We start from the raw sequence: 24,401 nt of genomic DNA, 5'->3' as shown, positions 1-24,401 counted from the left end.
GTGTCGCTGCTGTGGACTGGAGCTGAAGGAAAAACAGCTTCAGTCCCTGATGTCCCAGAGCTGGAAAGCAAAAAGAAAATACAGTGGTTCAGATCCTGAGAGGCTGTGTGTGCAGCACTTAGCACCTGAAAAAACAACAACAACAACCTGCTTTAGCAGGTGGGTTGGGCTAGATGATCTCCAGAGGTCCTTTCCCACCCCAGCCATTCTGTGATTCATTCTGTGATCCTGTGCAACAGCCGAACAAAAAGGAATGACTGAGTTTAAGAAGTTACTGATGGCATAGAAAAAACAAATAGCAGATGCGTCTAATTTGGGGCTAGGTGAGTGCTGCAGATGCAAGTTCCCGAACGCCCGGGGATGAGACGTGTCGGGTCGGTGCCAGCTGGCACAGCGGTGCCCGGGGAATGTCCCTGGCAGCCGAGCGGTTGGGATCCAGCCTGGGCAGCCGGCAGCCGCCTTCACCCTGGGGCTGGTGGGGGACGAGAGGGCTCTGCCTCCAGGAATCAAAGGGAAGAGGGGGAGTCTCGCCTCAGCTTTGCCCAGCTGAGAAGTGGAGTCAAGATGACCAGAGAGGAGAGAAAGTACAGGTCTCAGGCATCTTTGCCAGCGGGGAGGCACCTGGGCGCCCGGCGGGGTGCCGAGGAGAGGGCGTGGAGGGAGCCCTGCCCTGCTCCGGGATGGTGGGCCCTGGGGCAGCTTTCACAAACAGATCGCGGAGCAGGAAAAGCTGTTCCTTCAGAGAGCATGAAACGGAAGGGTTTTACCCCTCCTGGGTAAACCCCCAGCCTTGAAGCATGTCCTTAGATTGCACTCCCCAAGGGAGTGCGTAGGAAGGTGCTTCTTTATATGGACTGTGGTGTAAGCTACTCAGACCGGCCCATTGCCATGGCTGGGCCCATGAGGAGACACCTTGGCAGCCCAGAGCGTTCTTCCAGCTCCCACCAGCGCCTGGCACCAGCCCCTCAGGTGGCCGCTCTGTGGCAGCGGCCATGCCTCAGCCCCCAGCCAGGTGGAGGAAATGTCTCCTCGGCCTTCCCCCCCGCCGACGGCCACCACGGGGCTGGGGAGCTGCTGGTGCCAAAACCACAGCCGGCAGCACCTCAGGGACCCTCAGAGCCACCGCTCTGTGTCACACGAGGCGAGATGGGGGCTGAGGATGAGGGTGGTGTTGAGAGGGACATGAAGGTCCACGGGGCCCCCTGCTGAGGGGAGTAGCTGCAGGATGGAAACCCTGCAAGGATCCGCAGCAGGTCCTGGCAGCACGGAGTGGAAAAGGGGCTGGTCCTGAGCTGGGAAGGAGGAGAAGAGGGTGGGTTCGTCTCGTCTCCTGTCAGCCTCCTCGCAGCCCGTCCGGCAGCGCAGGCAGCAGCTGCAGGCAGCGGGGTTTTCCTCTCACCTGCGGGGCAGGAGCCCCAAAAACGCCGTCCCCCTCCACCATGATCCTTTGGCTGTGGCTCTGCTGGGGCTTCTCCACCTCGGCGGGGCAGCCTGACTCGGAGCTGATGGCGAGGTACCTGGAAGAGAAGCTGCTGGCAGACTACAGCATCATGGAGCAAGTAGGTTTCAAGGCGGTCGTCATTGGGGAGCATCTGGTGGCCGGGGCTGGCTTGTCCCTTTTCAACCATCAGTATTGACACACAGGGCAGTCTGCTAAAAACGCATTTATTGCACCCATCCCATGGCTGTGGCAGCAGCTCAGCTCCGTGGGAGGTTACTACTAACGAGTAAGGCAGTTGTTGGAGGTGCTAAGCCATGAAAGCACCGACACCCTCCCGTGACGGGTGCTGCTGTCAGGGGATGGGTTCAAGGCTGACAACCCCATAGCTGTGCTAACGAGACATTTTGCAGGGACAAGGGAGTTAACGCAATGCCCTGGCCGTGTGCCAGTCTGAGTAATTCAGAGTATTTCGGGCTCAGAGGAAAGTTTTTTATGATTATGGTCTCAGTCTTACCACACTTGATTTTTAACTCATGCTGGATAAAACGAACCTTGGGAATTTCAGCTTGTAAAATGCTTCTTGACCAGAAGAGAAAAAAAATTTGTTCTGCAAAGTGAGGACTGTTATGTTGTATTATTGTGTGGCTTAGATTTTCTGGGGAAATGGGTCTGAAAGAGAAATAAACTTTTTTCAAGTTAGCGAGAGAGTTTGGGTGGTGGTTTGGGAGGCTGTGATTTAAAAGGCCTTCAGATCTGTGCTCACATCCTTCAGGTCCATAACAGATACCATGTGTGACTTTAGGTCACTTAGGGCATCAGTCAGTCATCTAAATTTGATCAGATTTCAGAGGCTCTGTAATATCTGAGACATCCATGTGGGAATGGCAGATAAGATGCAGGACCTATGGAGGACCTGTGCCTTCTTGGAGGCCGGGTGGGATACCCTGGCATGTCCAAAATGTCACTGAATGCCTGTATTTGGTGTCTACTGCCATACAGTAAGCAGGAAGAGTGAGACTCTCCATATTTATTTGTATGTACTGGTCATTCAGTCGCTCATCCCACTCAGAACGGGAAGAATCTCTCTCCAGAACTGCCCATTTCTCTCCACTATGAGGACCTCAGCAACTTCATTGTCAGTCCAGATTGTTGTGAACACATATTCCTTGTTGCGGAATTCAGCCACGAACCAACATCATCTTGCAGACCCACCTGTCCAAGCAGGAGAGAATATCTCCACCACTGTCCTGCCAGTGGAGTGGTATCTGGGAACTCTCACTTATCAGCTTTAGGGGGAAAATCAGTTGTGAAGATCAGGCAACTGGCTCACAGTGTTGATATAACCTGGCTGATCTTGCCTGAGGCAAATGAGGGTGTTTTCACAGCAGCTGTGTTGCTCAGTGGCAGAAGTAACTTCCAACAGAAAAGCGGTGATTTATGAGTAGAGGTGGTGATCCAGTCCCCTGGGACAGCCAAATCTAGAAGACGACATCTGTCCATCCTCACTGAACACATGAGCCAGGTTAAGAACAGGCAGATGCTTCCCTAGATCATCAAACCACACTATAAATGAACCTCTGACAGATTCTGGAGAGCAGGTAGGGCTGTGTTTAGCTGTGACATCTTGGGAGGATCTTGCTACACAAAAGCAAGTACAGACACAACTCTTTGCAGGATTATGGTGTTTGCAATGACTGTGGATCGCTTGTTGGTTCATCCAGTGATTGACCACTCTGCTAAGGTAGCTGACAAGGTTGCTAGTTATTACCCTTTCGCTACAGGTAGTTCTGGACAGTTCTTCACAGGTAGATGGTTACTACTGCCCAGCTTATCCTCTGTATACCATGCTAAGACTAGCAGATGGCAACAGCTATGGGGTCACTACTAGCAATTATTGGGCTTTAACGAGTGCTTTGGAACGTTTTAAAGGTACAGGTTGATGGGAACTTGGAAATTGTTCCATTAGATGATGCTAGTGAAGCTGGCTGATTCAAAACACTTTGGTGGACCGATCATTACCATAAACCCTGCAGCAGTGCTTTGGCAGTAGTCATGAAGTCCCAGCAAACAGAATACTGTTATGTGGTCATCCTTAGCTACTTAAGAGTGTCTACTGGTTAGCCTCAAGACTTTAGAAGGAAGCTTTTGAAGGAGCCAAGTCATACAAAGCCTTCTTATGCAAAACAGAAAGAAAACAAAATGGATGTGAAACCAGTGACAAAATTTCTAGTTTCACCAATTAGTCAGTAAAAGCCGTTGTGGCCCTTCCATACAGGATGACAGGTGGATTTGTTCCAATAGGTAATCCTTTAGTTTAAAAAGTACTGAGAGGCACTGATCTCTCATCCATGCCTCTGCTCCAAGCAGGACCAACTTCACAGACATTTCTCTGGCTTGTTCTGAAGAATCTACAGTGATGGAGACTCTGCGGCCTTCCACATCAGGCTCCTGAGATGTTTTGCTTGCCTGAGATAACAGACCTAGACAGAAAGTTTCTTCCAAAATTTAAACTGCAGACAATGTCTCCTCTCCTCTCCTCTCCTCTCCTCTCCTCTCCTCTCCTCTCCTCTCCTCTCCTCTCCTCTCCTCTCCTCTCCTCTTCTCTCCTTTCCTCTCTTCCACTCGGCTGTTTTTCTGTGATTCTAATTTTACAAGATATTGGCTAAAATAATGAAGAAGGAAATAATGATTCTAGCAGAGCAGAGTGTTTAATTTCTCCATTGGGCTTTCCTGAGCTTTGCAATGCATGATATAAACAGAGATAAAAATCATCTCTTTGACAAGGAATGCTGTTATTTCAGTGTAAATCAACAGAAAGGGCAAATCAGGTAAAAAACATCATTGCATTCATCTGCCCTCCAGAGTTTAACTGACATTTTAGAAGTCTCTTGGCTTTCCTCATTGAAAAGAGACTTGAACTCTCTGTTTTGGGGAGGGATTTAATTTGGAGAAGTTGCTAAGCTGAGACGCCATGTGCAGGGAAGAAGTGAGAGCAGTAGTTGTGAAGGGCAACACAAGGAGTATGATTGTGTCGTCGTAGGTAAAGCACTTTATAAAATCTGTGGCTGAGTTTAAATATCTTTATTCCCTATTTGCACATAACTAGTGCTTTTCTGTCACTGCACAACAAATCTACAGTACCTGTGGAGATTTTTTAGGCAACAGATCTGCTGTTCGGGTAATATCAATAAAACTGATGCTGTAACATTACTTTACACAAGTCCTCCCTCGAAGCAAGTCCTCACATGCAGCAGAATGGAGTTAGGTTTGCTAAGCCCCACCGCGAGTGCCAGGCTTTGACCTGGTCTCGGCTCAAGCTTTGGCTTTTAATTACCTGAGGATGTAGATGGGTCCTGCGTGGCATTTGATGAGTGTTGCGGAACATTTAGCAGCCCTTACCATGTGCCCTATACCATGCAATGGGACAAAAACAGTGACACAGAGCCTCTGTGAGACTCCATAGGAAGCTATAAGGGAATATACTTCCAGGGACAAGACACAGCATCCAGGTCTAGGGCTAAGGACTGAGGTCTCTGTCTTCAAATAGAGGGTTTCTTGACATGTAGCATTTGCAAAACAAGCAGCACCTCCTTGCCTAAAAGAGCCACATTCCACTGCTGAGCTTTGATCAATGGGTCTGTTAATATAGGAGAGATTTAGGTTTTAATTTTAACCAGAGGAACATTTGAACCTGGCTATGGGTGATCAGTCACACAAACCCGTGTCTGGATTTAAACAAGTGACACGTCTTCTGTAGGCTCCACTAACTCCCTTAACTCTTTGCAGGTTGCACGTCGTGTTCCAAGGCAGGCCAAATTTTTGCAGAGGCTGGTATGTATCACACTGTGTCTTTATTTTACCTTGTGGGAATGACACTTGTTCTGTGTGTATGTATGTGTGTGTAAATCCCTGTGCCCAGGAATAAACTATGTCAGGGAGTGATTGTAAGGTGAGATTCTAGGTAAAAAAAAAATCTTCATTTTGGTCGGTGCAACAGGTACAGGTTCTTCTAATACTTCCTAATACAACTTCTCAACCCCAGATTTGGAGAGGTTATAAACCTTAACCATGCAGTGAATGTAAGCCTGGTGAAATCTCATTGAATTTGAAGAGAAAGGGAGAGTTTGCTTTGAAATTTGAAGATCTCTCTTGTTCTCTGTTGATGCAGAGGCCAAAATTTACTGAAGAAGGGAAGAGAACAAGGAAGCCAATATCCTTCTTTCAGCACGGGAACCTAAAATTTAAGGTGTAAAACTGGAATTATGAGATGTACAGCAAATCTGTGAGATCTGGCTAGACTGCTGCACTGAGAGTTGCACAGTTTAGATCAAAAATTTGGCTAAAGAGGCAGCCGGTGAAATTGCTGTTCATGGCCTGTTATTTTTCTGGCCATCACATGTTAATAGCTTCCGATCCCTTTGATCTCTGATGAATTTGAATCAGCAGCCTAGCGGAGAGCAACTCTCAGGTTTATTACTGGCGTATTACTTCTAATCTGAGATGCGGTCAGTTTGTTTTGATGCAAGCAACTGATAAAGGCAAAAGCTTGGAGTGTATTTCATTTATCTTCAGCTCTCTTCTGTCTTCACAAATATGTGATGGAAACAAGCATATAATCATTTGTTTGGCAAGAAAATTTCAGCTCCCAGTTCATCATAATCACTAGGACACCTTCATAAAGCATCCAGCCAACCTGCCTCATAGCAGTGTGCTTATCTGCCACTTTGGCATTGCCTAGCTTTATTTTTAATAGAGATAATAAATCACAGTAATAATAATATTAAACAAATGGTTTGTTTTGCTTTTTTCCTTTGTGCTACCTCTCATCTTCTGAAGGCCTTAATAAAAAGTGGAGAAAACAAACAGGCGCTTGTGCAGCTGTAGGTCAGAGCATCAGGCGCTGATGGATTGTGCAAGAGCTCCAGGGAACGCAGGAGAATTGTAGACTGGAACTTGGGCTGCCCGCCAAGCCTGACTTAGCAACCTGTTTGGAAACTGCCTCTGCCCCCAACGTTTATATTTTCTGTATACAAGGAATGGCAGATCCCTTCCAGGGATGGGGAGATAAATCACTTCTTTCATCCTTAGTTGTGCGTGATGCCCTTATACAGTGTTTGCTTTCTCAACAGCAATTCCTATCCACCAAGAAGAGGGAGAAGTGTTGAATGTCTTTTTTTTGTTGCTGTTTGGTTTTGCCATTCCTCAGTCTGTTAGGATATCAGAATTGGAGCTTGTTCGGTGGGATAGAGAGATATGACACAGATCAGTTGAAGTCAACAAACAGTAGGTACAGAAAAAAGCTCTAGGTGATGTGGTTCTTCATATGAAATATTATTAAGATGTGGAACTCCTTGCTACAAGGTGTTGGGGATGCCAAAAGTTTACATGTATTTAAAAAGCAGCTGTGTAAAGTCATAGAAGAAAAATCCAGAGGCTTACTAAGTACAAAAATATCACCGTTGGCTCAGGAGTTCCTTCAGTTACAAATTACTGAAAACTGAGATAATATTTCAGGGTAGTATCAGTGCAGACTGGACTGATTTTACACTCTTCTGTAATGGTGCACTATTGATCTTTGCCAGTGATAAGCTACAGGGTTAGAGCTGCCTTTGCTTTCACCCAATACAACCATTATTATGTTCTTGTTTTAAAAAGAGAAAGTCCATGTCCATGCCCTCTGTGATATTCTGAAGACTTTCTGAGTTCAGGTGAATCCATCACTGCATTCAGTGTTAGATTCAGTGTCAGATCTGTCACTGCAGAACCACCTTATATCTGAACTAAAGGCAAAGGTCTTGACCCCCTTTTGTTGTTGAGCTGTCAACTATGTTTGAACCCACAGCTTATGATGAAATGCAGAACCTGGGAGTGGATGCAGAAGATCTGGTACCAAAGAATTCGGTGTATTTCAGATTATTTCTTTTACTTCTGTTATTAAATTCTTTATATTTCTTGCTATGCTACAGGAAATTAGTGGTATGGAAGACTGCATGAAACATCAGCTCATTATATCTGGAAACGTTCCTACAACACTACTTCTGATCAAAACTCCCCATCCTCTCCACCTTCAGGATAATGAGACTGGAAAGCCATGCCTATGTAACAGGGGAGGTCCTAAGAACAGCAGGATCTAGTTCTAATCAACAACGACTGAGTAAAAGCCGCTAGTGGCCTAAGAGGGGGTCATTAGATCTGAGCAGATGTGTCTAGTCTAGATCCATCTCACTGAGCTGTCTCAAATTAGTGAGATGAATCGCACTCTGGAAGTGCTAATTTCTTGCCATTGTGCTCCGTGTGAGCTGAGCCTGTGCTAAGCAGGATGATCAAGGACACAGAGAGCACGTCGCACATTCTACAGCTGTTAAAAATATCTACCATGATTGGATTCATCTGAGACACATTTGTCAGAGTCTTTCCAAGCCTTGGAAGTGTACGCAGGTGGGGCTTTATTTCAAGTCCATTGACAGTTTTGTTTGTTTCCAGTGGATCCTCATTCTTCCATTTGCCTGGAATTCACCGGCCCAGCAGCTTGGTTGGTTGGATGCTCAGTAATTATACTACTTCTGATGCTACTACAGAAATGTTCTTGTTTCATACTTATGTGAACACTTGCTCCCTTTGTTAAGCTATTTGTCAAACTTGTTTGTGTTTGGAAAAAGAGCCTGGAAGTGCAGTTGAAGAGTATGTTCTTGTCTTCACAAGTCTTATGTTGCTATGACTTTTTATCAACCTCAATAGGAAGAGTTTCAGTTTATTTGGCTTAGTGAAGTTCCTCTGTATTTCCAATGTATTTTACTCTTCAGCTTCCTTCTGCTTTTGAGGGTTTGGTCTTTGACTGTTTAAGGCAACATACAGAAGTGTTTTTTTACACTGACTGCTTATGGCTAAATACACTGAAGACTTCCAGGAAGAAAACTGTTGAGTTCCATGAAGATGTTGCTGTCAAAAAATCACGTTAGCCTGGAGACATGCTCCAACCCAGGGCTTGTGAACAAAAACACATTCCCAAGAAGCAGAAATTGGCTTTCAGCTTCTATTGCTACATCATGTGTCATTCATTGCGGTCTCTGCTGCTTCTCTGCTGGAAAGAATCCAGTGTGGGCTGAAAGGCTTAAAATATTTTGCCTGAGACGTCACAGTGTCAGTGTTTCTTATTAAGTCTCTTCCATCCATTGGCTGAGACCTCCAGGATGAATTCTCAGCAGAGGCGAACTCAACCCACTCCACTGACAGCAGTTTTTCTGTTTACATGACTTACGGATCTGTGTGAATTTGAAGATGCTGCTTCATGCACAGTCCACAGGGCAGTTTCTCTGATGTTATTTCTGGATCCTATGGAGACATAATTTGGACTTCTCTTCCCAGGCCATAAGGGACTAATCCTGATCCTCTCACATGGTCGCAGCTGAAGGGTGCAATTTAGGATACAGGTGGATTTTGCCAGTGTGCTTCACAACATAAAGACTGGCATAATCAGGGTTCTTATCCTTCCCAGACCCTTCCTGAGCATTGGAGAATGACTGTGGCCTTTGCTCTTGTGCGTGAACAAAAGCAGTGCCATGTTCCTGGTTTACCTTTTGCAGTTCACCTGAAATTTTGAGGGCAATCCCACCTTGACTGTTGTTGAGTGTTTTTTCACAGAGGAGTTTAATACTCAAAAGGTGGTAATTTGCTGGAGTATATCGAGGAAAGTGGTTGAGTCACCATCCCTGGAGGTATTTAAAAGATGTGTAGATGTGGCACGTAGGAAGATGGTTTAGTGATGGACTTGGCAGTGCTAGATTAACAGTTGGACCTGATGATCTTGAAGGTCTTTTCCAACTTTATGATTCTAAGTATTAAAGCCACCAAAACATGGAAGGGGTGAGTTATTTAGCTGCCAGTGTTAATGGCTAACTTTTTGATACCTGCAGGAAACCAGGCCTCGGATGTCTGAATTCACTGTGAAATCCACAATCATTTCTCGGTATGCTTTCACCACGGTGTCATGCACGATGGTGAACAGCGGATCCGAGGCACGTGAAGGTGTGTTTGAGATGCAGATCCCAGCTGCAGCCTTCATCTCCAACTTTACCATGTAAGTAAGTAATGCTGACAGGTGGGTAGACGATGTTTGTCCCATCCCACAGATAGCTCTCTGAGATTTCAAAAACTGGCTAAACCTCAGTAGAACTCTATCAAGGCCTTTTTGCATTTCTTTGGGAAAAATAAAACCACACAGATGTTACACTCCATCTGAGGCTTATTGTGACCCCAAAGCACAGAGCAAGTCCTTGGATGACAGGATGCTAAGATTCAAGTCCTCAATGTACATAGGGAAGAAGATTATTCTATTTCCTATCTGAGTGTCTTTTATCAGCTTCATTCTCCTACTGTCTTTGATTTGAACCAGAAAAATCTCTCCTAGCCTTCAGAAACCTTTCCAATTAAAGTTTCAGCAATGATGGCTATCTTGCCAGACTGTGGTGCATAAGAAGCTCCTTGTTGTTCCAGGTTCTCCACACTGTCAGTGGAGGAGAGTCAAGTCCAACTAGCAGAGAGGTTCACTTGCTTCTGGTCACTTCTTGATTTCAAAAACATGTTTGGTTTGGTTGTGCTCAGATCGTCTCTATTTGTAGATATTGGGGCCATAATTTTGGACCTGACCGTAGCAGACAGGGGACCCGCTCTTTTAGAAAAACTTTAATTTGGACTGAACAGGAGGAAAAACAGTCTTTTGCCAGTGGCCAACCAAAATGTACGTTAAGGGCTGTTTCCTTATGAAATCCATGGCCCTGTAACTTATTTCCAGTGAGAAGCATTTCAGTCAGGGAGGCAGCTGCTTGAGAGCAGTCACCCTGAATGTCACCATGAGTATTGACACAGATGGTAGATCCAAGACCAAACAAAAAAAAAGTGCTCACTGAGATTCTTGCCAATTGCTTTGCATTCTGGTTTTCATCCTTATGCTTTGGGGATTACCTACTGAACTGGAATTTCAAAGAAGTAAACAGTTGGACTAAAAATGTACTCTGCCGGTGTAACCAGCCAGGGAACTTCTAAGTCAGCTTCTGTCTCAGTGACTCGAGTGGACTCCAGGAGAGTTACACCGGCAGCGCATGTAGCCTATTCACGTGTGCACAATCTGTGAACCCTTCTACAGCAAGTTGTACAGCTGTCACTGTGTAGGGGTGCAGAGTGGTCTTGCTGACATCTCTGGTCTCTCCAGGATCATCGGCAACAAGACTTACTATGGGGAGGTCACAGGGAAAGAAAAGAAACATAGCAGTGATGACAAAGAAAGGCACAAGAAGCCTCCGAGCCCCATAGATGGAAGGTAAGTGTTGTGCATTTGGCTGTGTTCTGGGAAGTGACACACTCTCCTCCCATCTTTATTTTGGCTGCTTTGGCATACCCATCTATAGGAAGAAGCAGCTAAAAATAACATTATCAGCAGTGCCTGGTGTCATTACCATGCTCCAAGTCATGTAAAATTGCTTGTGGCTGTTTCTAACCCTGTTACACAACATTTTAATGTCCAAGATGCTCCAGGATGTACTTGAGAGGGAAAGAAATCTTGTTACTTCCTGAACAACCGACCAGAAAATTAAGGCACACCAAGATTCAATGAGTCACAACTTTGTGAAGCATTATAATGTTTTCTTTCTTGCTTGTTTCACGTATTCAATAATACGAAATGTTCTAATTGGACCAACAAAATCCAGATTCATCATTCACTGGGGGAGGTGGTGTGTGATGTGTATGGGGTGTGAAAGTGTTTTTGGATTTTTCTTTCAGGGAGAATGGCCATGAGACATTCAAAGCTTCTGTCTTCATTCCTCGCAAGATGCAGGCCAGGTTCCTACTACATTATGAAGAGCTTTTGCAAAGGCGACTGGGAAAATATGAATATACAGTCAGCATCCGTCCCCAGCAACTGGTGGGGAGGTTACGAGTGGAAGTGAACATCCTGGAGAACTCAGGCATAGTTTCACTGGAGGTGCCTCCCCTTCGAAACAGCAAGCATAAAGGCAATGGGAAGGTTGAAGGTAAGGAGAGATTTTATAACCCATGGTTCTGTTACTTGTGGGGCCTTAATCACCTCTCAAGAACTGAACTGACAGTGTTGGGAGTTCTCCAAGACAATTTTGGATAATTCTGTAGACTAGTGTTTCATTCACTTTCACTTTTCTCTGAATGAGGCATTAAACAAAATCCCAACATTGTACTAAAGCAGCATTGTTTATAATAAAGACCATATTAGAAACTAGAAGACACATCTCACGAAGACAACAAGAAAAATGAATGCTAGCAGCTCATTCAGCATAAATTATTCTGGCAAATTCCAAGTCTGATTTTATTTAGAAAGATCGATTTTTCACCTTCCTTTCTTAGAGATTTATCACTCACTGGCAGGGGAATCTCCAGTTTCATGAAAGCTGGTATAATGGTTACAGAAAGGGATTTCAGGATTGTGAACTCTGTGAGGTTCAGTGGTGGGAATTTAGTCTTATCGTAAAGGCTGACGGATTTTGTTTTATTTTTTTTTCGTAGATGACTGCGTCTATGTGGTCTCTGTGCATAAGCATGTGGGAACTTTGAAGCTTAATGAGTATAGGGCTGATTCCATTCAACTCAATAGGAATTCTTTTTTCTATTGTCTTTACGAGCTTTGAACTGGGCCTTCAGGCCTTGTGCTCAGCATTTGAGCAGGCTCTACCCTGGCTCCACATCTCCTGGGAACTGTTTATTTTAAGTGAATTGTTTTTTTCCATCCATCCATGCCAAAGCAGATAGGAAATCCTGCATTTTAGAACATGGGAAATTCCAAGAGGAAAATCCATGTTTTGCCAAAGCAGTCCAAGTATCTGCACTTACCCCCAACTGTCCTCGCTTGCTGTTCAGACAGTGTAAAGGTAATTTTTCAAGTGTAAACTAACAGTGAGGAGCACAGGATACTGTGATTGCTAAAAAAAACCCTCACCAAAAAAATGAAGGTGAGTCTGAGCTGGAAGCAGGATGTAAAGTCTTGTGGGACTTGATCCTCAGTTACTCTAAGTGATAAGATGCCAACAAAATCAGTGGAGCTGTACATATCTGCCAGGTGAAGACAGATATGTGAACATGGGGTTAAACTGATTGCCTAGTGTGATCTTATTGATTTAATCCAAATCACACTGAAATCAAGGCTGTCAGTGACTTGGAGTAGCTTCAGGTCAAGCCTTATACAACTAGTCTCTCTGCCATATATTATGCACTGTGTGATAAATGTGCCCTGCCTCTCGTCAGGAGGGAAAGGAAACCTTTTTCACCTGTCAGGGAGTATCACAATGCATTGTGGTATATGGTTTCCTGCAAAACATCTGGCATTGATCAAGGTTAGAGACAGACTAAGCAGAGCAGACACACTGTTGGTCTGGTGCAGCATGGAAATTCCTATATGTAAATGACATACAGGGAAAACTCTGGTAATTTGCTCTCCAAATAGCAGTCTGTGAGCATTGATCATTCTTGGCACCGTGCTTCAAATTCAAAACAGTTCATACAAAAATGGGCCCGAGCTCTAAGATTCCATCATCCTCCCTAGCCAACCAAGCGTATATAAAATAGAAGTCCCATTTCAAGATGGGTAAAGCAACTGAAACTCAGATTCCCTGTGCTTTATCCTTGCTCAGAATTCAATTACAGACTCTTTCTATCTAGAATCATCCTATACAGTTGGTAAAAACTCATTGCTGTGATGAAATCGCTGCTATGCAAGCCATTGAAAGGCCAAACACACTTTTGGGGTCCATCATGGGCAGTCAGGAGTGGGTTATGTCTCTGGCAGATCAAATCTTTGTTGGTACTCTGGTGTGTGCCACTCAGATGAGTGTAAAGGGTTAATGAATTCAGCAGGTTTGCTGAGCTTCTTTCTGCTCTAAAGCAAGATGAGGAGATGAGGACATTACCAGGAGCCCGACAAAAAAAAAAAAAAAAAATTGGCAGAGGGTCTCAAAAGGGTCTAAAATAGGTCACAGAGAAGGACAGCTTGTTTTGGATAGGAGGGATTTATTGCTTGTGACCTCTGCTGGCCAGCTGCACTTGGAGCAGACAACAGGAACTTCCTAAACGCAAATGGAAACCACAGGAATACTCCTAGGGAGAGCAAGGCCACGGCAAGGAGCATTTCACTTGGAAACCCACTGTATTCCCGTTGGCTGTCATCGCTGAAGCTTGATCCAAAAAAGCAAAACATCTGAGCCATTAGATCCTCCCTGCAAAGCCTTCTTGCTCATATGACATCTAAAGACCCCAGAGCATGAGACGTCTAGTGAGACATCCAGGGAAGGCTGTGAGTTTTTAAGTGAAGACAGGTGAATTGTGAGTCTTACATTTGAAGAGTGGCTGCTTGGCAGACAGTCTGCAAACTGGGAGTAAGCCAGGAAAAATACAGTGTCTGATCTCTTCTTGGACTCCTGTGGCTTGAAACTCTTCAGTATCACTTGACTGGAGAGCATGCTGGCAATCTAGGAAGTTAAGGAAAGGATGCCAGACCAGATGCTGCCACACTGTGTTACCTGTGGTGCCCCAAATGAGAGGTCATGACTTAAAAAAAGATCAAATAAGGAAAGGAGGCCTGCACATTGGAAAATGGTACTGCCTGACTGGTTTGAATTCAAATATTTCAGGAAAACTCTCTTCTTCAATTTCCTGTGTCTACAAAGATGTCTGTAGTATCTCACAGTTAATGATAAGATGTGAGATTTTTATGAGTGTTAATAAATTACCTTGAGAGTATTGGGTCAAAAATGTATTGTGACATCAGCTCTCAGTTAAATGGCAATTCTGAGTAATATGTCCAAAGCACCACCAACCTGAAACCACTGTAGAGGATGGGATGTATCTTCACAAGTAATTTAGATACTTCTGACTCTGACTGACCTGGATAAGAAACTACGTTCTTTTTCTGAGTACTGGTCCAGAAGATCCAATGTAGGATAGGCAATTTAAGTTGAAAATCAAATATTTTTGGCTTTGGAGTCATCCACAGTGCCAGATGATGACCACCAGCAGAGACTGATGTTCATAACTGAAATGTCAACTTGTTTTGACAATGAACGCTGTTAGCAAAACTAATGAAAAAAATAACAACAATAGTTTAGATGGCCCAAAGTGGAGGAATGCCTGATCTTCCTTTATTTCATGGAGCAATACTCTTACATTTTTGGTGCTTTCTACATGCTATCCATAGAGCCAAAGTACCGTGCAGGAAGCAAAGTGGAAAAAACAATTTTTCTGTTTAATGATCATTCAAGATTTGCACTTTTGACTGCAGCCAAACTGCTTGTAGCCATACAGTTTGTGATGTACAGAAGAGACAACACTTAAAGATCTATAGACAGAAGATGTCTCTTGATGAGAAAGAGTGAAGGACATTTTCCGCCATTTGTAAAACAGTGCAGAAATCACAGCAGTAGGAGCAGAAACAGTAAAAAGTCCAATTCTGGCTGTTTTTGACTGTAAGGGACCAAGACACAAAGGTTGGACTTGGTTCCACAAACTTCCAGCGATTTTTGAAAAGTAAAGCTGTACTTTGCTATAGCTGGAGACTCTTGGAAAGTCCTGCGTACATCCTCACTGAGTATGGAGCAGAGACAATGTGATGACAAGTCTTTACAGGATATTTTCTTTGTCACTGACTCCTGCGTGAGCAGCTCCATCTGGGAGTTGTATTTTTCCCAAAGGAAGATATTAGGCATGTGAGTTTTGGAAAGTAATCTTTTGGCATGTGCAGGTGTTGTTTTCCGTCACATACAAACCCCAAAACACGAGATGTTGAGGTAAATGATCCTGGCCTTCTCTGGTGACCTCAGAATGGAGTTGTTTTCTGAATGATGTCCTACCCAACATCCTAAGGGATGACTGTCACCATCCTTCTCCTCCAGTGTAGTGATGTGAGAACTAGTCATGGACTTGGGCAGGAAGACACTAGGATGCTTGAGAATGACTATTTCTCTTCAAAGTCATAGGTCTCGGAAAAGTTTTTATTCCTTATCACAGTCATCCAGAAGTTTCTACGTGTTAGCAGAGGATAAACCTTGCATTTGAGCTCTAATGCTGACTCTGCCAGTCTCCAAAATAATTTAGGTTTAAGTGTTCATCATGTGAGGACCACAGTTTAATATGAAAAATGCTTTTTCCTGCACTGTTTACTTCTTGAGCTGAATTTGGTGGAAAGTTTGTCTAAAGGCCTCACACTACCTCAGCATGAGCACAGACCAGCTCGAGTCTTTTGAGCTTATCCATGCTCTGTATTTTGCAATATCTCGTAGATTTTCCTCTTGCGGTCACTTGTTTGAAAAGAACTGGGCCAATAAACAGACAAGAGTAATTGTGATCTTGATGTCAAGTGCTGCCTAAAAAAGAAATCTGCGGGAAGACATAGTAACTGTATTCAAATATACAGAAGGCTGCTGCAAGGAGGAAAATACTACTGTACTTTCCATGTCAATAACAGTAATAAGTCATGGGTTTATATTCCAGAAATAAAAATGTAAATTAGACATTGAAAATAAATGTCTAACAGTGAAAAATTGTAGCTCTGGAAAGGACTGGCAAGGACAGGTTACTGAGTTTCCATTACTGGAGGTCTGGACTGTTTCCAGACCATGTCATAAAACAAAGTAGGAAGGGATTTGGTCTGGGAACATGGGTTGAAAGGCACATATCTCCTTATTGACTCAGGAAGGGCTCTTGGAGATTAGGGTGAGTTACATCTCAGGGATGCAGTTTGCATGACTGCACTAGCAAGTGTGGGATTTTGTCTCAGTAGGACTGAAATTGCAGCAACTATACTGATAACTCTTTGCTCAACAGACAGGCAGCTAAGGTGACTTGCTCAGATGTAGACATTACACATAAGAGGCTTGTCAGATCAAGCGATCAATTAGTCAGATCAATCCCACTTTGCATGCCTACAGTACATCTGAACAAGTCACCTCAAGAACTCTTTACAATCAATAGGGAGAAATCTGTAGCATGATTCATCTAATCATAGAGGAAATGTTTAAACAGGTCAAGTGAATCATACTTGCATTGACTGGCAGGATCTCAGGTATAGGATCTGTGTTTCAGATGTCTAGAGTTGGCCGGAATTAATACCACATACATATCTGAAGTTGTGTGTTCATTATTTACAGAAACCAATTAACAGTCACACAGAGAACATCTGGCCTTTTGAGTTCAGTGACCTCCAAACAGAAATGAGCACAGGAATTTTGTCTAAACATTTGTATCCCTGATGGCATTGCAATGTTGGTTTCAGTTTAGAATTAGAGAAGAGGGGTTATTAAGTTCTTATTTTATAACTGGTGAGCTGAATCTTTAGTCTCAGTCTGTAACTGTGCTGTAACCTGTCTCCACGGTAAGACTGTGTGTGCTGTCCTTAGACATCTGTAAGACAATGGGAAAAACTTGTAATATTGCGGTTTTATCTCAACAGGTGATGTTTCTCCTCCTCCTTCTACTGTAGTTGGACATACCAAAACCTTAGCCAAAGTCACATTCAATCCCAGCGTTGTCGAGCAAACCAGGATCGCCCGAAATGGCATTTTGGGAGACTTCATAATAAGATATGATGTCAACAGGGAGCTGAGTATTGGGGATGTTCAGGTACTGTACACATGATTCATTTTTTCTGTTTTATTAATTATATCTGAGATAGTTCAATTGTCTTACATGCTCCAAATGTCCTAGAAAATGTTTTCCAAGTGAAGGCTATTTCTCCATCTTGTAAGAACTATACAAAATTAAACCAACTAGTTGGCAGCCACAAGATGGACTTAAAACCCACAAGTACCTACTTCATTGAGTTTCTTTTCATGTTTGCTTTTCAGTTTCTCAATATACTTGCTGTATATATCAGGATACAAGGCCAGTTCCCCAAATGCATGTTGTGGTTCTGGTTTCTGGGTACATACGTTATATCCTTACCACATTTTGAAGGAAACTTCCATGTCTACCACAGAAGGAGATGTGGAGAGCTCCAGTAGGCTCCCCCAGTCCCCTAGGATTAGGAGAGATACCAAGGACTACTCATATCCTGCAATGTAGACACAGACATTGAAAGCAGAATCAGGTGTGCCCAATGAACTATCCCATAATGATGTGTGTGGAACATGATCTACCTTCAATTACTGACTTCCTTGCTTTTCCGCAGATTCTTAATGGGTATTTCGTGCACTACTTCGCCCCCACTGATCTTCCTCCATTGCCAAAGAACGTTGTATTTGTGCTTGACAGCAGTGCTTCCATGGTGGGAACAAAACTGAAACAGGTGAGGTCCTTGCAGTTATTATAGACTAGTTGGCTCTAAGGTTGCAGAGGGCTTGGTTCAGACTTCATCTCACCAGATGGGTTCTTCTGCAAACTACTTGCTATGTCTGAGGTGAGATGAGGCTCTGAAGAAACCTCAAGGTGAGGTGATTTACCTGCAATGAGAAATCATCATGTTAGTGGGAATGGGATGGGAACAAGAAGTGTGGAGGACTTCTTCACTCTATAAAAAAGGTCTGTGCTGTCAAAACTGAGCTAGGATGTTGCTGATAGTATTGTCCTGGACAGTTCTGTTCTGGGCAGTTTGAAGAGAGGCAGAATAGGGAGAATTCCCAGCAATGTGCATTCAGCAGATCATTGCATCCAGCTTGACAGCAGAGAAAAGATATTCTTGTCTTTATGTTACCTTGGCGAGACCCTTAGCAATATATAACTCAATGGGTTCTGTTGAAAGAAGGGTCAGTTTGTCCTCTTTGAGAACCTGAGTCTTTCAGCATAAATCTTGGACATTTTTCCAGGGTGTAGACCTTGGCATGAGCCAACATACTAAGCTGAAGGGCACAACAACAATGCTTACAATTGACCTTTGACATGGAGGGTTCAGGCTGGTGCCTAAACATTTTTGTTTCTTCAGTTCTCTGAGCTGGACAGATGGGAACCACCTCCAGTTCAAGAGACAAATAGTTGGCTTGGAAGGGCACTGTGCCTGGGAAATATACTTTCTCTCTCAACACAAAATTATCAGTCTAAACTAGAAGTAGAGGTGAATTAAGACTTCAATTCTGAATGATTTGACAGATATACTTCAGGTCTACACTCGCACTGGAGAGTTAAGTCCAGTTTCTGTCTTATATATCTGCACAGAAAAGGGGAAAAGTCCTCGTTGATTTAGTATTTTTTCCTTCCATTTAAAGACTTGCCCACAGGCATGAGATATGGAAAAGTTAGATGCCTTCTCTCTGTTGAATGGCCACATCTTTACCTTCTACTTTCTTACCATGGTCGAGCTAATGACAGTGGAAAGTGACACTTTCAACATAGGTTGACATCCACATGAGGCAGTTTCAGCTTGTATGGATGGTGTGATGTTGTAACTCTACTAGAATGACTGAAGGCCAATGGCTTGGGCTTGTATCTTGGCCAGTTAAGGAGTTCTAATTAGTCCATTCAGGCTTCTTGGTTGCCTGCCTGGAACATGCTGATATTCCTGGAAATTGTGGTTCTTTGAGAATCTTTTTTTTTTTCCTTGGCCACCAAACTAGGCCGAATGTCCTTGAAAACACAGACCATGGCCATCCTCTGACAGTTCTGTCTGAACAAGGACACTGAGAGTATATATGCCTTTCTTTCTTTGCTAAAAACTTTACTATTAATATCTGGTTGAAGTGGTGATGATAAATCTTAATTTAGAATCTGTGTCCCCTATTAAATCAAATTATCACCACTGTCAGTTAAAATGGAGTATGACTTTTATGGCTACTAATTATCTGCCCCAGCGACTAGAGTAGCGACCACAGAGTTGTCAACAAACATACCTAGTACGATGCTGAATGAGGTCTTAAACAAAGATGCTTCTGAATCTTTAGGAATTCTTTTGGACAGAGCCTGAATCATGGCTTTCTGTTATCCTTCTGCTGAAAAATGTCTGCCTTGCCTCACAGAATAAACAGACACTGCACAAATGCACCCAGTTCTGCGTGCTGAAAGCAAACAGTCAACGATACAGTGCTGAACCAGGGAGATTAAGACTCTGAAGGGCTTTGGTGTTAGCGTGAGCTGCGCAAGCAGGGCCTTGGGTCAGCAGATTAACCTTGTACTATGAAGGCTTTTATTCTCCTCCTGAGCATATTAGTGTTTCTTTTTCATATACTTACTAGAAACAACATGGCCAGGGATTAACCCTTGGAGGTTTACTTCATAGCCTAGCCAGCTGCTACTGCTAAACATACAGCAATCTCAGGCTAATTAGCTACAAAGAGATGCCTCTTGAGCCCAAAGTGAGAGAATTGTCTAACCAGAACCTTTGTTGTGGATGAGCCCAAATTTTTACCTGTTGTCTTCGATCACCATCCCTAGAAGTGTTTAAAAGATGCATAGACGAGGTTCTTAGGGACACGGTTTAGTGACAGGTTAATGGTTGGACTTGATGGTCTTGAGGGTCTCTTCCAACCAAAATAATTCTATGATTCTATGTACTCTTTTTATGGAGAACCACTGGTACGTCATGGGAGAATGATACGTGAAGGAAGCAATAGAATTTCATGGAATTCTGACCTAAATCATAAAAACCCCACACAGATTAGTCAAGGAAAGACCAAAATCTAGGACTGCCTGAATAATATGCCTCTTTTGGTACACTAAGAAAGTGCAATCAGTTACAGCCATGACCCACATCTGCTCAGTGGCCTTTTTACCCAATTGTTTTTGTTATTAAGATGTTTGTTGAATTACAGACACGTCCTCTGGTGGCAGGATACATGTGAGCAGAGGAAATGCCTCCTTTTCTTCTTTTTTTCTCGGACCCTTGCAGCTGTGGTGATCTATGGTGTTGTGTAGAGAGCTGGGAATTCCCATGGGACTGCCTTTCTTCATTTCTCTCTACTGAGTCACACGCAAAATCAGCTAAAAATACAGTCAGCAGCTGTAAAGAGTGCTCTTGCAGGTCAGCTGTGGTAACTGTGACAAAGGACAGTTTTTAGGGTTGTACAAGCAAGGATGAGAGACATCAGTTGCGCACTTGAAGAGGTTTTCTACTCTTCACTCAACTGCTTTCATGAAGTTAATGGCAAAGTGGCTCAAATGGAGTCGGGATTTCATGCATTCTGCAGTTCCCACGATCTAATGGTGAGTTGTGTCTTCTTTTCCTCTACCAAGGTTTTCCTTTTGCTACATGAATTTTCATCTGTTCATGCCATCCCTTTTTTCCTAAGGTATCTCATTCTTCTAAGCAACAAGATGTCCAGACTCAGTTGTAAACACATTTAGTGAGACTGGTTGATCAGATTAAATCATGAAGACCTGTGAGACATTCTGAGACATATATTAGCTTTTTGGGGAAGATCTGCTAATGTGCATGTTCCTCCTGCACTTTTCACAGCCTCTGAATTCTGGTAATGCCTAACAGACTCAACTGTGTTACGGTAGTCTACCTCCACCGAGGATTTGCACCTTTGTGACATTCACCTTCTAGCATTGGCAGGGAGATAAAGGTCAGGAAGAGAAAACTCTTAAGCATCATGGTAAAAAAAATTTTCATGGGTTCAAGACTTTACACATCATTACTGTTGTCCCACTGGCAAAGAAAATTTTTTGTCCTCATGAGCTTTGTTCCTCCATTTTCAAAGAGACAGTAAGCTCTGTGTGGAATAGTTGCTTTCAACGGGAGCAAGAAGAGCTGGGAAACATGTTATCTCTGCAAGGTTTACTAGGAAGCAAAATTATTTGCTCTTTGGGAAGTCTGACCTGCTCCTGCTGATTTTTATGGTACCTTTGGCTGTAGAGGTGGACGGGGACGTAGCAGTTTTACATTGGTATAACCAGAAGAAAGAGAGGCCAGTTATCAGTTTACCACCTTGTGGTTGCCACAATTAACCCCAGCTTCACTAAATGTGGTGAAAAAGGACCTTTATCAGCCTGCAATTCAGTGGTATAGAATAGGCGTGTTCCAAGCTATGAATGTGTCCACAAGAGGATGGATTTGCAGATGTTTTGCAGATATGTGGTGAAATGTAGCTGTTTCAACCACAGATTAATTTCACCTTACCTTTCCCACAGGCAATAAATGGCCACACACTCAGTTAAACAGTTGGCTACACCACAAGCCTGGCAACTTGTCAATGGTAGCGTGCCAGACTGTAATTTTCTTTGAGGTTAATTACGCTAGAAGGAACTCAACTGAAGCTGGGACCTGCTGCGTATTTGCAAATGCTTCAGTTTATTTCCCTGCATCCATCCAAGGGGTGCTGTTGGTACCACTGATCTGTCACCCACACTGTCTGAGCACTTCTGAGGGCCCGACTACCTTATAGACACATATCCCTAAACCTTTGTGCCTCAGGACACAGACTCCCTCTGAGTAGTGTCAGGGTGATGAGAGGGCAGACAAGCATCTGAACACTCGATGTTCTCACTCCAAACTCCACTGACTTCTGCTGGTTGATGCAGAGCTGGCTGCAGGCCTGTTGACTGCTGGTCCAAATAGTGGCTGCTGCCCAGGAGAACTACCTTAGATCGCCAGGGGACTTTGGAAAAAATGTTAATTCTAATTACAGCCTTAAGTGTGTTTAAAGCTGCTGTGAAGGGGAAAGATTTGCCAGCTTTTCCATTTCTGTTGGAAAGCAGCACCCTCAGTGAATGCAGAAGAACCATGTGCAGTATCTCCAACACCAACAACCTCATCCAGCTCCCTCATTTTTGTGAATACACAACAGCAGTATCATCTCAGTCCTCTCTGTAGATGTGAATATGGAATAAAGGAACTACTACAGTAAATAAGATGTCAGATCCATATAGACTTTAAACAACCAGCTTCCAAGAAGGATGTAAGTACTTATAATGCAGCAAAATAATCTGCCTTCCCCAAGTCCTGAACCTTATAAATAATGATAGGGTCATACAGACAAACAAGTAACCTTCAGAGCAAGATATCCTCAAATATTTAGGACAGGGAGCATCTACTTCTGGTCTCAGGACTAACAGCCACCATGCCTCCAGCTGTTTTGCTCCATGCTGAGGCAGGAGAAGTAGAGATGGAATTTCCCAGGAAGACCCCAGACCACCTATAAATAGCAAGTCCTTTAATTGAGTTTAGAGTAAATAGAATGTAGAGGCAAGTGCAGAGTTTGGTATGAAAATGCTGCTGAGGCTTGAACTGAAATCCCATGAAGACACTAAGAGATCTCCCAAGGGTTTCAGTGGGACGTTTGCTGAATTAGTCAAAGGATGAACTAAAAACAGATGCTACTAAAGTGCCAGACACAGGCCAGTGATCACCAAACAAGTCTGCCATGAAAAGAAAGGGGTTAAGTCAAGCTGGGAAGTTAGTCCATAGATCAGGATCATTGAAGTCTACAACCAGGCATAGCTGTGACGAAACTAGAGACACCTACAGCACAGCTTTTAGTCTGAGACTCAAACTAGGACTAAGGACCCAGGCTGGAGCTTAAATGGAGTGTGGGTGGAGGTCCCAGGTGGGGCTGGCCAAAGCCATTAAAGTCTCTTAGTATTCTCAAGGCTTTGTGAAGTCTGTGAAGCTATAGACCTGGGTTTCTTTAATAGTCCTTTCCAAGCTGGAATTGCGTTTTTTTGCCAGTTGCTGGAGCAATACCTGGAAGCCAGACCTGGCTTCTATTCATGTTTTCATTGTGGATCTGCTATGTGAACTTAGGTAGGTTATTTTCTTTGCCCGTGCTTGTCTCTTTGTAGAGTCTTGTCTGTTTAGCTGGCAAACCCATGGTTAGGCTTTATGGCTGTGCAAGATTCCCCAAATCTAAAAGACACCTGATCTTTGCCAAGACTTAAGCTATTAGTCTAAAACTGCTTGCAACAACGCTGCTGTTTCCAAGGAAATACCCCTTCACCCTAATATGGGGTGTGTACTACACATTGCTCAACTGGGATGCTCTGTTTTTAACTGTGAAGAGCAGCTGAAACTCAGAAGTTCTTGTGGGACTTTATGTGGAAACCTGCTGGAGTGAGGCCATCCGTGTTCTTTTACTGTATGAAGTCATCAAATACTGTTCGTTGGCAGTTCTGACTCTGAGGTCCACATGACGTAACTCGAAGTCCCTTAGGAATGAGGGCTATGACACTACCTGTGTCACGAGAAGAGAGCTTTTGCTTGGATAGTTACCCTTGATGTAGTGACTACATCTTCTCCAAAACACCTGCGCTCTTCTATGCAGCATTTTGGGCAAAGATGTGGCCTGTGCTTGTGTCTGAGGCAGTGGCCTGGGATGGAAGGGGGCAGGGAAAGGACTGGAGGCAGAAATGTGCAAGAGGGAGTGGGGAATCCCATAGCTGGAGATGCCGAGGAGATTTGGAAATAGGGAAAATGGGAAGGGGAGCAGGTGTTGGAGGACTGTGAGGGCTCTGTGGCGGACTCTCAGGTGGGAAAACAGGCAAGCGTGCTTTTTTTAAAAGAACAATTTAGTGCTCTTTTATTGCCTAATGCTGACCCTGAACAAAAGTACTGGGTCTTTGTTCCAACCAACCATCGTAACCATCCCGCGCTCACTGGACATGAAAACGGGGAAGTCACATTTAAAAGTGAGAGGTGTCACAGTCTGATGAAAAAGGGCCAGAGCTGTCAGAGGAGGTGGCTACAGAGTCAGACACTTCATCCCTATGGAAGTACAGCGCTCCTTTTCATGGAGAAATAACACCTGCTCCCTGAATAGGAATGGCATGACTGCTCCTTGTCGAGGTAGCACAGATCTTTCCTCCATGGAGAGCAAGCATCTCTCCTAGCATGTTCTAAGAAGGGGCTAGAAAACCTGCAAACCTAGCAGGCTGCTGACTGCTGATCCAGACACTGTGAGAGAGGCTGCCTGGTGAAGAATGGAAGTTAATTAACATGAAAAGCACAACAACCTGTGTCCCACCCCAACTCCTGGTGGATAACATAGCAGCTAATGGTTGCTGAAATTGAGGGGATGCGCTGTGT

The 24,401-nt window shown here is 43.8% G+C and overlaps 1 protein-coding gene across 1 annotated transcript in view; it reads left to right on the top strand.

Annotated features, from left to right (window-relative positions):
• Window positions 1-1,356: 1,356 nt before the first annotated feature.
• Window positions 1,357-24,401, top strand: part of ITIH5 (inter-alpha-trypsin inhibitor heavy chain 5) — a 45,944-nt gene continuing 22,899 nt past the window's right edge. The window contains exons 1-7 of the mRNA XM_065656048.1: window positions 1,357-1,559; window positions 5,228-5,272; window positions 9,355-9,518; window positions 10,650-10,757; window positions 11,219-11,469; window positions 16,905-17,074; window positions 17,622-17,738. Of these exons, the coding sequence (XP_065512120.1) occupies window positions 1,440-1,559; window positions 5,228-5,272; window positions 9,355-9,518; window positions 10,650-10,757; window positions 11,219-11,469; window positions 16,905-17,074; window positions 17,622-17,738 (975 nt within the window). The 5' untranslated portion in view covers window positions 1,357-1,439. The remainder of the gene's footprint in view (window positions 1,560-5,227; window positions 5,273-9,354; window positions 9,519-10,649; window positions 10,758-11,218; window positions 11,470-16,904; window positions 17,075-17,621; window positions 17,739-24,401) is intronic.

Source organism: Caloenas nicobarica, chromosome 1 (assembly GCF_036013445.1).
Source record: "Caloenas nicobarica isolate bCalNic1 chromosome 1, bCalNic1.hap1, whole genome shotgun sequence".
NCBI classification, from domain to species: domain Eukaryota; kingdom Metazoa; phylum Chordata; class Aves; order Columbiformes; family Columbidae; genus Caloenas; species Caloenas nicobarica.
The sequence above is the reverse complement of the archived record's forward strand: the minus strand, read 5'-3'. Positions and strand labels throughout refer to the sequence as shown.